Source organism: Rosa chinensis, chromosome 5 (assembly GCF_002994745.2).
Source record: "Rosa chinensis cultivar Old Blush chromosome 5, RchiOBHm-V2, whole genome shotgun sequence".
NCBI classification, from domain to species: Eukaryota; Viridiplantae; Streptophyta; class Magnoliopsida; order Rosales; family Rosaceae; genus Rosa; species Rosa chinensis.
Window position 1 is genome coordinate 80,640,857 of NC_037092.1, and position 14,721 is coordinate 80,655,577.

Sequence of the window (14,721 nt, forward strand, 5' to 3'; positions counted from 1 at the left end):
TTACATAAGCATTTGCCAAGCATAATTATCTATAATGAGCCACGCTCATGCTACCGCCAGCGGTACTAATTCCCGCCAGCAGGGTGACCTAAGGAAACACAGCCAAGCAGGCTACCGCCTGAGCCCCGGCTCACCCCCAGATAACCGCCGACGCGCCGCGTCAAGATGGCATCAGAAGCTCCAGACACTGGGAACTAATGCATATCAGTCTCACATCGAAAACAAGGAAGAGGTTAGCCTCTTCCTCACTTATTCCTCACCTATAAAAGGTTATCTCCTCTCTCCTCATTAATTACGCATTTACTACTTACCTACTGTTATTCTGTCAACATAAATACATTGACTAACTTAGGCATCAGAGAAGAGAAGACCGCCCAACGCGGTCTCCCTCTGACGTCGCTCTGTATTTCACTTGACAGGTAGCGGAAGCTCTGAGAACATTTCAAGTAGCGGTCCGCCCATCGAACCAGCGTTAACAAAAGCTTGGGCTGCCGCTCAAATCTTAAACATTAACAGGTTCGTTGAGTGTTTAATAATTCCCTACTCTTTTTTGAGCTAGGGTTTTGGTTAGAGTAAGCCGATTGGACCACAACCTTCTTTTTTTTTTCTTTTCCTTTTTTTAATATGGCCTTACAATGTATTTCTTAAGCAAGTGGATTTCTTTCCAGTGGATTACAGAAACTTGTGATATGATCGATTATATGTCAAATAGATAGTTTAGTTTAAAGTTTCTTTTATCTATTCCATACACTAACTTCTAATTGCTATATGCCAATTGTAACAGTTGTGCTATCAGAATGCATTAAAGATTGTCAGTCACGGGATTGCAGAGATTGTAACACTTGCAACATCATTGGCCCCATTCTAATTTAGTGACTAGACTTCATACTAGAGGTGGCAAACGGGCCGACCCGGCCCATTTTAAGCGGGCCTAGTCGTGCTTCGTGTCGTGCTTGGGCCGGCCCATTTACTTAAACATTAAGCCCGGTTCGGCCCATGGCCCGAGCTCATATCGTGCCAGGCCGTGCTCGTGCCTATCCACTATAAAGCACGATTTTAAAATCTTAATTTGAATAAATAAAAGATAATTTTATTTAATTATTTAGAAAATTCAAATAAATTAAGTTCTACAATGTTTTTCTCAATCTTAGCTTTTTAAGATTAGTTTTCTAATAATTTTTTATATTCCACTACAAGAAAGAAAGAAAGAAGGAAAAAATAACTCAAAATATATTGCTTTTAGTATATTATTGTGAGATTAATCTTTATTAATATAATAAAGATTTAGTATCATATTATTCTTTCTTTCATTCTATAGTTGTATTATTATGAGATTAGTCTTTATTCATAAACATATATTTAATATTTAGAAAAAATACTTTATGTCAAAACAAGGATATAATGTTTTTTTTCACTATTTTGACAACATAAAAGAAATAGCATTGGTAGAATTGTTATAAGATTTTAAATAAGGAAGTCTAATATTCAAATCTCATCATTGTGGTTTTTTAAATTTTTAAAAACAATATGAAATTTTGTGTTTGAAACGGGCCGGCCCAAATATGTCGTGCTCGGGCCAGGCCAATGGACTAATATTCCTAGGCCCAACCCGGTCCTTTATTCTAACGTGCTCAGATCGTGCCAGGCCACTAACGGGTTTGGGCTGTGCTGGGCCGCTTTTAAGAGTGCCGGGCCCGTGCCGTGCTCGTGCTTAGCAACCCGTTCGCCACCTCTACTTCATACACTCATAAATTCTCATTATCATCTAATCAAGACTGGTTCAGGAAATGTAATTTGGCTTTGGTTATATAAACGAACTTGGATTCATTACCTAGATTTTGTGCTACAACTAAATACACCAACGGATTACTACAATAAAGTTATTTGTTTGAAATCCCAAATGCTACACAAATTCAACTGTTATGTCGCAAAGCTACGCTTTTCACCTCTTCCACAGTTTAGCAAAAGGGGCACACCGGGGGTACAGCCTTCGCAAAGAGAAATGAACTTGAACCATTGTTCCCAGCTAATGCTACAACAAGAGCATACAAAGGGAAACATGTGTCTACCTAAACCAGAGCCTACTATTGCTGTGCTCTATATTCCATCATCTCGGACTTGTATCGCTCCTTGTCCTGCAACCCCTTTTCCTGATAAACCTGCAAACCAACAATGGAGGAGGTGGAGTGTTATTTTTTATAAGAAATATCCAGAAATGGGTAAACTAATCATCATATATTATATGAATAGAACACATGGTTAACCTTGAATCAAGCAAGCTAAACAATCAAACCTTAATTTGAGCTGATAAAAAACTTAGTTTAAGTTGAATGGTATACCATATACGTATGACAGTTAATATGAGCAAATGTACCCCAACTTTATCATAATGTAAAATTGACACAGTGAGGCACTCAGAAGGGTTGAAAATCAAGACCAAAGGATAGGAAACTTCTCTTGATAACCTCATATCTAAACCATGGTATGTCACAAAATCAACTGAACCCACACATAGGAAAACAAAAGCTTGACGATATGTAATTCTGGAAATCAAAATGTGAAACCTTTCTTTAAAATTCAATCATGTCACAACATTATCCAAAACCCAGGTATCAAAAGAAAAGCTTAAAAATGCTAAAAGTGAAAGAGTAGTAATAGGAAAAGGATGGGTCACCAACTCACTGTACCTGTTTCTCATCTTCTGTAAGATTGTTCCATAGATACCCAATTTGCTTACTAATGGCTCTCTCTTGGCCATAATACAAAGGCTTTAAGCTGGCATAGTGCTCAGCGAAGAAGAAATTATAGCCACTCCTGTTGGACTTGGGCCGAGAGGGATCACGTGTCGCCAACCTAGATCTCTTTCGGTTCCGTTGAGTAGGCATCTCAGAAAAATTCTGAGACCCAGCCACAGGATGATGGTACAAGATACCAGTCAGCACCTCGGAACCCAAGTTTACAGTAATAACATATCCCTCCTCACATTTTCTGTCAATGGTTCCCATAATGGAACCGCCCAGTTGCATTACTATCGGGGTGGCTGTGTCGAACATAGAAAAACAGATTCATATTGTAAATATTCATGATTAGTTGCTCAGAAAAACTAGATGCTACAAGTAAGACTAAAGGAATTTGGGAGTTATAATGAAGAACTAGAGAGCTTAAAGTTGAATTCCTTAAAGCAATCCATTCATTATTTTACTAGACAGACTGCCTAATGAAAATTCCAATGTTGTTTACCCTTCTTCATAGCAACTAGCACAATATATTTAAAAAGGGATGTCACACAAACTTGATAACTAATGTCAACTTTCTTTACTCAACAATGCCAACTTCAAGAAGTAGACACTAGAAACTTCCACAACTATTGTAAAAGTTCAAAATCAACACGCTATTACAATTATCACATTGAGAAGGAGGTTGGTTGCACCTACCCTGACCTTGAAACAGGATGGTACCTTGCTCCCGTGCTGATCCATTGTCAAGGCTCCTGCCTTCTGGATCTGAAAAATAAAATAATAAAACCATATAATCATTTTAATCAACAAAAAAGAACCCACTAAATCAACAAGGACCATGTCTTCATTTACCATGCACTGGGATTCTAATAACTTCTTTATGGAAATAATAGACCTGCTCAAAGTCATAGAGCAAAGACAAGTAGTACTTCCGTAAGACAAATGATGCACTGGTAATAGTTGTTGGGAAATTGAAGACCATAATCACTTCTTTCCATTGGCGATCTCTAATCACCTGCAACCAGTTTAATAGAACTTAAGGGAAATAAAAGACAAAAAAAATCTGTGGAGTGACTCCAAGACAGAACTGAAAAAGGAATATATGAGTAGATAGAACATAGGTAAAGTTGGACCCTTTCAGAAGCCTAAATTACTTTTGTCTTAACTGAGACTACTCAAACACTAATAGGTATAAGTCGGCCAGGCATTCAGTCAACTGTGACCACATCCCCCACTCGTAATAGCTTCAATTTCTTAAAACACATTGAGTATAAATTACTAAGGCTATTAAACACTTTTCAGACAATAGAATTTTAGTTTTAGCTTCAAGAACCTTACATATGAACAACCAGATAGAAAGATAAATGAAAGAACCTTTTCAATGCCACCACGAGATGTGACTTCTACAAAAAGGAGATGCATATCCAGAGCTTTTCCTCCAACAGTAGGAATCCTACAAAAAAGAAGCCTTTAGCATATAAAGGAATGCCGGCAAAGTATATCCACATGCACTTTCTGTTTTTCTGCACTCCCATGAGGCTATCCTAATTTCTTATGAAATGCTTAACCAAAAACACATAACGGAAACAATTTAGACAGTCAGCAGGTTAGGAAAGATTTATGGTGTAAAAAAATAAAAAATAAAAATAAAAAATTATAGCACGATGATAAACAGTTAATCATGTGCACCCATTAGTACTGCATAGCTGGAAACTTTAAGCTGAATAGTAGATATCTGAGAAAGTTAAAATCACAATTTATTGAAGCCATCCAAGGGAAATAAGAAATTAATAGAAGCACAGGAAAATTCACTCTCTCCAATGAATCATCTCTAGTGAATGAAAATTTCAGTTACCTGAAGTACGCTCATTAACTGAAATGTTGGTTTTAATAACAACATCACTAGCCCTAATAAAGATCCTAACTTTGCAAATACACTCAAACCAGCTGTGCAATGCAGTTTAAGATTTTCAAAATTCACGCATTCACTGCCAACTTTTCGAATGAAAGAAAGGGCAAACACAGTCGTAGTTGAAAACTCATTAATTGAAGTCTGCAATGCAGTTCATGGTGTTACTGAAACCAGCACAATTAACCCTAGATAAAGATCCTAACCTTGCCAAGACACTCAAACTTGCAGTGCAATGCAGTTTGAAATTCGCGTTCACCGCAAAAAAAAGGGCAAACACAGTTGCAATTGAAAACCCATTAATAAAAGTATGCAATGCAGTTTAGTTGATGTTGTTATTGAAACCAACATAATCAACCCTAAATAAAGATCCTAACTTTGCCAACACACACAACCCAGCTGTGCAATTAATTCAAATGTATGGATTCATTCACAGTCCAATTTATTCAAATCAAGGGAAAACACAGTTGTGAAATTGAAGTATGCAAGATGCCAAAAAAAAAAAAAAAAACAGTTACAATACATCAAGTGGCCATAGAATTTCCCAATTAGCCCAACATCTTAACACCAAAAGATCAAAGCAAATCAAACCCATATAAACAAAATGACAAAACAAGAGCAAATCAAAGCTGTAAGAGCAAACCCAGGAACTTACATGAATTTTTTGGTTCCTAGGGAATCGTGAAACTCCTTGAGCTTTTGCCAGAAAAGGTCCGAGCTTTGAACCACATCCTCAAACTTGGCCGAGGCTGGAGGGTACACCTTTGAAGTAGAGGTGAGGGATGAAGAAGACCCATTAGCGCTGTGAGTGAGCACTTGGTGTTGTGGAGCTGGAACAATAGCCAAAGAAGCTTCCTTTCCTGTAATTGGTGTTGTTGGGACCTCAGACATGTTTAGTCAGAAACAAAGAGGGTAAAGATAGGTTTTGGGGGTAGATTTATTTTCCCCTATTCATATCCATTAGATCTCAAGTCACAGGTTTTATCGAAATTTAAAGTACCCAATTACCCATAATATCCTTCGTAATAAAGATAAAATTCGCTTTATTATTTAAAAAAAAAATAGATAATTTCAATTAATTATATATAATCAAAAGTCAAGTGCATCAATTTTTGTCTTGATCCAAATATAATGGCTCAAGTTACCGAACAAACTGACAAATACACTTACTATAAAACAGGTTTAGCTCGCTTATCCAATAACAAACGAGCCTACCATATGACTAAAATCCTAACTAATCTAATCCTCCTAATAGTAAAACTAGTCACTTAGAAACCTCAAGTGGTGATAGTAAAACTAATCATTTAGAAACTTCAATTGGTGTATAACTAGAAGAACTAAGAATTAAGTTGATCAATGACCAAAGTCCATTTGATAGGCTAAAACAAAGAAAAAACTAGGACTACATCATGAAGAAGCCCACTAGATCCCAGCAGAAAATGGTAGGGACTAAACTAAAAAAAAAAAAAAAAAAACTATACAAAATTGAAAACAAAAGACAAAGACCCAACTCAAATGACCAAAAGACCTGGGCCAAAGAGAAGCCCAAACACCAAAGGCCCAGCCATAAGGGACCAGCCCAGAACCCTGATAACGAGCATACATCAGTACCACGACACCATACGTCATCGCCACCACCACTGACAGCTATCGTAGTTGCTGCCTGGCCCAGGGCAGGCAGAGCGATAGCCCAAGGCCCAAATCTCTCTTAGTCTATTTTTGCTGTGAATCAAATTAAGAGAAAAAGCAGGAATTCAAAAAGGTGCTGCAACTAGACAAAAGGGAATGTCCATTCTTGGGCAATTCACGCGTGGCAACATATAGGGGCCCTGTAACTAGACAAAAGAACAGTTCACAACTTCACATGGGAGCTGCTGTCACTTGACAAAAATGAAGGAATACAACATTGGGCCAATAAAAGAGAATAAGGGAGATTAGCCCGGTTAAACACTTTTTATTCCGCATATTCTTCATCTTCTAAATCTTCTCTTCTTCCTCTCAATTCACAACTCCCAAGTCTCATTAATCATGAAACAAATCAAGTAATTTTATATAAAGGGCCCAATTTTTTTTTTAATAAAGGGCCCAATTTTATTCTTCGCCCCGGGCCTTGAATTTCTTAGGGCCGGGCCTGGTTGCTACTGCCGTAAAACACCTGGTGACCACCTCGCCAACGCACCACTACCACCGTCCCGGCCGTAGCAAACTAAGAGAACCTCCACCAGATGCCATAATTGGTTCTCGTAACCACTTCACCTGCATTTAAGCCACATCCTCATCTAGACTTAGAGGTCACGACGGATTAATCCCCTCAAAACAATACCGCCAACCGCCAAGTGCTACCGATCCCATCACCAGTTCACAACCATATCGAAATCGATCTGGTCATCGACCCGATTCCGGTCTCCTTCAAGCCAACAGCCTCACTGCTTAATCGAAATCGATCTAGTCCCATCCGACCAAGCAAATCGCAAGCTAGCGAAGAGGCCCACTTCGATATAAAGGCGCAGTCAGACGAGCAAAAAAAAAACAGAGGTGAAGAAGAGTAGATGACACGTGAGGCACGTATTACAGTTTATTTCATGGAGTACTTTTTCAAGCTTCTCTTGTGTTTTTATGTGCAGACGAGCACGTACATGTAAAGAGACCCGATAAAAATCACTTTATAAAAGGTAAAAGTGCAACTTAACCATATGTATTAAATTTAAAAACTAAAACTAAAACAATTTAAATTTAGCAGTCTGATTTACTTTTTTTTTTTGAAAATATCATATTGATATATTAATTCTCAAGCCAGAAAGAGTCATTACATATCTTCCCTCTATCATCTATAGGTAGGTAAAGAGTTTGTAGTAAGTTTCAAAAAAAAAAAAAAGAGTTTGTAGTAAGAACCATAGCGATACATAGATTATGTCCAATCATTTGACGGTACTCATGCTCACTTATTCAAACGAGTCTATGAACTACGTAACAAAGACATAGTGGTAGGCAAAGTAAAATAAAACTAAATAAAGGATTTAAAGAGCTCAAGACCAAGCCCAAACCAAGTTCAATCAAAAATTGAAAAAAATAGAAAAAGGGCCAATATTTTGGTTTGTCAGTTGGAATACCATTTTTTAAATCATGTTATACCTATGACCAATTCATGGCATGGAAGAATTTGAATAAATATATGAATTGACGAGACTTGACATGTTTGGAGTGTGAGTCATTTTTTGAATTTCAGGTGTCATTTGAAATTCACATGTGCCATGAACTTAGTATCCATAGGACATGACTTTTAGAATATGTGTAGACTTGTGGAACAATGATATATGGAATGAAAATTTTCCTTTTGAGTTGAAAAGGTTAATCCCATTATACCATTTTAGCAAGCAGTACAATAACGACTTGCCCAGACGGTCGTAAGTAGAAGCCATTACATAGAGCACACAACTCTAGCACACCCCTTACACGAGTATGCTACTTAGCATACCTTTAGCACACCCACATTTTTGATTAAGCACTCGACAAGAAACTAAGTAAACTCAGAAATCAATAAATCACGAATGAAACCACTTGTTTCTTGTCGATCTTCCCCACTAGAAAAAAAAAAAAAAAAAATAGGCCCATCATCCTTTTGCAACAAAGGATAGAGACCCAAAACTAAAATAATAAAATAAAATTTTGAAAAACCTAAAATCCCAACAAAGCCCAATGAGCCCAACAGGCTCAGCTTTGAGAAACCCTAGCTAGTAGATATCCAAAGCCACGTAGCCCAATTGCAGCAACTCTGTTGGCCTCCTTCAAATCGCCACCGTCGCCGAAGCCAGGAATGCCGCCATGTCGCCGACATTTCCACCAAAGCCAAAGTCCATATTTTCATCTTCCATGATTGGCACCACCGACGATAGTCTGGCCAAACAGATACCATCGTCCTCGGTCGAGCCCAAAAACGAGGAGAAATAACCTAGATCTCCTGGCTCAGTCAACCAATCCCCGACCAAAACCATAGCTCTAGACTTCGCAGGTATCACATGTGAAGAATCCACATAATGGACCCAGCCCAACTCTAGATCATCCACACCTCCACCATCCGTGCGAACATAAACCATGAAAACAATAACGAACAAGAAAGCGCAGCCTATAGACCCAACGTGGCGCTGAGCAAACCCATCGTCACCAAGGAGCAGCCGAGAGAGGGGAGAAAGAGCCCCCTTCTTGGTTGAAGGTACAGAACCGCCACCCACCAAAGCAAGCCGCCGTTGAGAAACCCCTCTTACGAGGGTCTGAGAGAAAAGCATCTCAATATATCCTTTTTGGAATGAAAATTTTATTATTTTGGCTCTGACAAATCATAAAATAAAATAAAAAGTATCTGTTAAAAATTTTGGGATTCCGTCAATCAGAATACATCCTAATTAAAGACCATGTTTTATTGATGGTGAAATTAAAAAACATAATAATCTGAATAAACATGGAGCTTTGTGTGGTTTGACATATTAGGAGGTGTCATTAGGGACACCCGCGGGGTGCAATGGTAATGCTGAAACGTATTAAACATTAGTAACACTATTTTTTGGGTTTTTTACTTCAACAGTGTCTGAACTCTTCGAGGACTTTTGAAATGATACCTGAACTTTCAAAGTTATCAATGTGATACCTGAACTCATTTTTTCGTATCAACGTCATGCCTGCGGTCGATTTCCGTCACAGAACCGTTAACTATGACCACGTGCCCAGCACGTGAGGCACAAAATAAGGGTAAAAATGACATTTCCCACTTCCTTTAGTTCTTCACAGGGTTTTTTACTTCAACAGTGTCTGAACTCTTTGAGGACTTTTGAAATGATACCTAAACTTTCAAAATTATCAATGTGATACCTAGACTCATTTTTTCGTATCAACGTCATACTTGTGGTCGATTTCCATCACAGAATCGTTAACTATGACCACGTGCCCAGCACATGAGGCACTTAATGAGGTTAAAAGACTAATTTACCCTAAAAAGTATTGTTTTTTATTTTTTGCTTTCTTTCTTGTTTTTCTTTTTCGACGTCTTCTTCCCTCTGATTTGTCCCCTTCGATTGGAAGCCATGGCCGCAAATCAGATCTCACCTTCTCTCTCAACCACCCAACCTTTTCCAAGCACTACTTGACTACAACCACATTAAACTCAGCTAGATCGATATGGCTACCTTGCAAAAATTCAAGCTCCTCGCCACTCAATGCCCAGTTGTCGCCTGAAGCCCCATGCGTAGCCCATCCGCCAGCCCCGTCATCCACCTCTGCCACCGTAAAACCCTCAGATTGTTCTTCACCCGCCCCAACCGCCGCCGATTGCCTCGCTGGAGCACCTCGTCTGATGCTCCCACTAAGTACTGATATTACAGTCGCGAATAACCAATAGTCAATTCTTTTTTGGACAAATTGATTAGAAGCTGGAATCAGTGAAATGATCATTGCCCCATTGTTCGATAAATCATATACAGATAGATATAGTTATACACAAACACGCAGTGGCGGAAAAATCAGTTTTGGGTTTTCTCCCATCATCACCATCCTTCGCCTTTTCGACTCTGTTGAGAGAGAGAAAGAGAGTTGCAGAGAGAGAAAGAGAGAGAGTCTCAGTCTCCTTCACTTTTGTAGATTTTGATTCAATTACAAAGACACGGACTATTTTTGAAATTCATGAACTTATGCTGTGATGTTAGCTGCGGTGAGGAAGCCGAGTGCCACGACGGCGTGGCCCGCCTCAGTCATATCTCTGGCAAGTTGCACAAGAAGGTCTGGATTGCCGCCGGCCATATTCTCTCTCTCTCTCTCTCTCTCTCTGATCCCTCTGTCTGAAATCTCAGGTAAATTCCAAGTCTCAAATTTGGAGGCCAAGAGTCGTGAAACCGTCTACACCGCTCCGACCTGCAATAAATTCAAAGAAGCAAAGCCATCAAGCAAGTTGTGCTTGGAGAACTCCGATGAGATGGAGTCCCCGGCGGTGTCGGTCCATCAGAGAATTGGATTCAAGTTTTGCTTTGGGTTTTTCATTTTTCTAGAAAATGTCATCATCCCATCTGATTGCATTTTGCAAATGAAAAAGGAAATAGAAATGGAGAAGAAAAACTAAAGGAAGTGGGAAATGTCATTTTTACCAGTATTTTGTGCCTCACGTGCTGGGCACGTGGTCATAGTTAACGGTTATGTGACGGAAATCGACTGCAGGTATGACGTTAATACGAAAAAATGAGTTCAGGTATCACATTGATAACTTTGAAAGTTCAGGTATCATTTCAAAAGTCCTCGAAGAGTTCAGACACTGTTGAAATATATACTTTTGAGGGTAAATTAGTCTTTTAACCTCATTAAGTGCCTCACGTGCTGGGCACGTGGTCATAGTTAACGGTTCTGTCACGGAAATCGATCGCAGATACGACGTTGATACGAAAAAATGAGTTCAGGTATCACATTGATAAATTTGAAAGTTCAGGTATCATTTCAAAAGTCCTCGAAAAGTTCAGACACTGTTGAAGTAAAAAACCCCTATTTTTTTTATCTCGAAATTCTCCTGTACCAAAAGCTCGCCATTTGTAGAGGATGATTTTTAGAATGTGACCAATTGACGGAACACCGAGACCCCAAACCAATTTTTCTTTATGAATTATATTATTTTCTGACTTTAAAATTTGTTAACAAAAAACAAAAATTCTTTGTATTCGTTGAAGTATTTAAAAATCATGACTTGAGGGTGATATAATTTTAATGAGAAAATAATAACATGCAATCTTGACAAAAAATCTTGTGTTTTAGTCCATGGTGTCTTAAGAATTTTTTTTTCTTTTACAAAAACAAAAGGTGAAGTTTTTTTTTTTTTGAGGGGAACGGAAGACTGATCTATTGATATAAAATCATACGACCTCACTCGGTCAAGTATGAATGGTATAAACACCTCTCATATTACAATAATTGCTCAAGTAGTGCACTGACTGCACATAAAAAATGACTGCTAGCCTAGACTACTGCGCCTTGAATACTAAGAAGCTACAACACCAAAAAAATCAGTACATCCGCCTAAGACCTTCATGGTGTACATCAGTACTGATCCTTGGGCACAGTGTAACGTCCTAGAGAAACAAGGTATACAAGGCCAAGGCCCACTGCACCCACCCGTAAAAGAGGGAGCCTTATTAGACAAAAAGAGATAACAAAAAAATGAAGTTGGGCCCAAAAGCAAAGCCCAGACCCAAAAGCACTCAAACCCTAGCCAACTCCAAGCTGCAGCAGCCATCACGCCTCCACCCCAGTTACAAGACTCTAGCCACCGCCACGAGTAGCCGTCGGCCACCATCCACTCCTCCATTATCGCCAGCACGCCGACAAGAAGCACCACCTCCCCCAAAACAACTTCTCCCCACATGGTTCTGAAGTACCGATATCAGATCGGCTTCGATCCAAAAGAGCCTGTCAGAACCCCACCTCACACTATCCTGCCAGCCGCTGCCGATCAAGGGACAGAATGCTGGTACCACCAGACTGCTCTTGCCAGAGCCTCTAAGTGATCAGAAGACGCAGGACCACCACAAGGCTTGCAAGCTCGTCAAGGTTCGAGCCACGTTGCCACAGCAACAAGCTGAGAAACGGCCATCAAAAAACGTCCCAGCCCGGCTGCACTCACCTCTCACTAACAAGGCTAAAAGCCTGGCACGGCACGGGAGCCGCCGGACGAGAGCCTCCAAGCTTACCCAAAGAAACCCTTGCCGCCCTCTTCTTTTGAGAGAGAGAGAGAGAGAGAGAGAGAGAGAGAGGATAAGCTAAATTCAATCAGAAGGTGAAGTATTTGATTATACAATTTGTCTATATATCCCTCGATATGTCTGAGATTGTAGCTTATTCCGGTTTTGCTGTGGAAGAGTTCAACAAAGAAGAGGTGTGTTAGTGTGTGTGTGTATTATTTTAACAATTGGTTTCTTTTTAAATTGGTTTAATCTTTAAGAATGCCCCACTGCAATATGTGAGAGGGGTATCTCCAGCATTTCTTAAATCTGGGGGTGAATGTTTGCTAACCCTAGAGGCAGTTGATGTTGATCGTGTGATTAAAACTTACCAACGAGCTCCATTTCTGTGGTCTATGGGAGTTTTTTTATAAACTGTTTTAGTTTGTGCAAGCATAATGAGCTCCATTCCTTAGTTGACAGTCTACATTTTAGTTGATAGCTATGCAGTATGGGAAATTATATACCATTTTGTTGTTACATAATGATCGAGAGCATTACTATGCTCTAGGGTGGCTGCGTTTCTAACTTCTTGAAACCACAACGCAGAAGTATTTTGTTCTCACATGCAGGGCCGGCCTTGCCCAAGGGCGGGCTTGGCGATGGCCCAGGGCCCAAGTGAGAGGGGGGCACAATTTTTTTTTTTTTAAATAAGGTTATATATATATATATATAAAATATTTATATATAGTATATGTCGACAGTAAACAAAAAAAAAAAATTGCTTTGTTCCCAAACGCAGTGTCTTCTCTTCTCCTCTCCTCACTTCAAAATGGTTTTCTCTTCTCCTCACTTTGAGAATTGTACACACAATTATAGCAGACGAATTTCAAGAGTCTCTTAACTCTCTCTAAAACTTTAAAAACAAACAAATTTCTCTTGAAATATTGGGGTTTCAATGGTTATTCAATTAAGCAATTTATTTTCATCATCTGTCACCTCCTCTCAATCTTTCTCTCCTATATTTTTCTCTTCTTCTACGGTGATCAGACACAATTTTTGGCATTCCATAGATTCAGGCTGCAATAGAGATCGATCAAAATAGGTATAGTTAAATTGGGTGTTCTTTAAATTATTATTATTATTTTTTTATGGTGGGTGTTCTTCAATTTTTAAATTCGTTGAAATTTTGGACATTATAAGGTCTATTACAGGCATTTTGTGGTATTTGTTGATTATTCTAACAACTATTATAAATTTTTGTGCCTGTAATCTCAAAATCTCGACTATACTGTCACCGCTGATGTTCAATTTGCAGCTTTCAACATCCTTAATCAGTTAATTACAGGTTTAATCTATATTGAACACTAGAAGATCGACTTTTTTTTCCCCTACAATGGAATTTTTTTTTTTTTTTTTTTTTTTTTGCTCTCTTTCTCTACAAACATAGCATCTTTAGATGCATTAATTGGAAGTCAAAAGTTGCAGGTTGATATGTTGATGCATACGTATTTACAATTGCTACATCGCAATCCTTGTTTTATTGTTCTATACTCGAATGTTTATCGTTTAAAGTTGTACTGTTTTACATATGAATATATATATATATATATATATATATATATATATATATATGGGTAGTTAGGCACCAAATTTTTTTTTGCCCGGGGCATCAAAAACCTCAAGACCGGCCCTGCTCACATGCCTTGGAGCCATTGCCTTGAGGGCGTGCCTAGCAAATAAATGATCCATCGAGAGCTTTAACATGTCCTGACTTGAATCCCTATCCTTGTCTATCTGATTCCATCTCAAAAAACTGCAGAAGTGAAAAGTGCTTGATGCAACTTTGATTATATGAACGCAGGCATTTCAACCTGGCTATTATTAGAAAGTGAGTACGAGAGTGCGCAATTACTCTTCCACTTGTTTCAGCTTTCTGTGTTGGAAAATAATTTGAACTTGTCATTATCTAAATATATTCAGATAATAGTTTTGATTTAATGAGAAACTAATTAACAGAAATACATATCTAAAACTCTATTCTGTTATCAATTTGAAATTATGTCTCATTTGAAGTAGGAGACTTATCTGTTAATGAACCTGATTAACATTAAGGATATATACATGATAACCATCAAGTATCTGCAGATGAAATCTTTAGGAAATCTTGGACTCCTTATGGGATGAGCACAAGATTGATGCTGGCCCCTATATATAGCAGATTAAGTCCCTGTGTTAACTACATGTTTTTAGCATTGAGTTCAGTCCCATTCTAAAAGCTTAGAGTAGTATAACATAAAAGACTTGTTCTTCTCGTTTGTTTCTGGTTCTGTGTTGGTGCATTGGAGTTTCTGGAGTTAGTAGCTTCTGGCTTTCGAGGCTTCTGGAG

At 38.6% G+C, this 14,721-nt stretch overlaps 1 protein-coding gene across 2 annotated transcripts; it reads right to left on the minus strand.

Annotated features, from left to right (window-relative positions):
* Window positions 1–1,779: 1,779 nt before the first annotated feature.
* Window positions 1,780–5,589, minus strand: LOC112201534 (high mobility group B protein 10). 2 transcript variants are annotated; one of them, XM_024342435.2, is made up of 6 exons: window positions 5,303–5,589; window positions 4,113–4,191; window positions 3,591–3,753; window positions 3,441–3,503; window positions 2,688–3,040; window positions 1,780–2,159 (listed from the first exon to the last, which is right to left on the minus strand). In XM_024342435.2, the coding sequence occupies exons 1-6, from the start codon at window positions 5,536–5,538 to the stop codon at window positions 2,085–2,087; spliced, it is 969 nt and encodes a 322-aa protein (XP_024198203.1). In that variant the 5' UTR covers window positions 5,539–5,589; the 3' UTR covers window positions 1,780–2,084. The 2 variants fall into 2 exon arrangements, with proteins under 2 accessions (XP_024198203.1, XP_024198202.1); XM_024342434.2 differs by having other exon boundaries at window positions 1,855–2,159; window positions 3,435–3,503.
* Window positions 5,590–14,721: the final 9,132 nt, after the last annotated feature.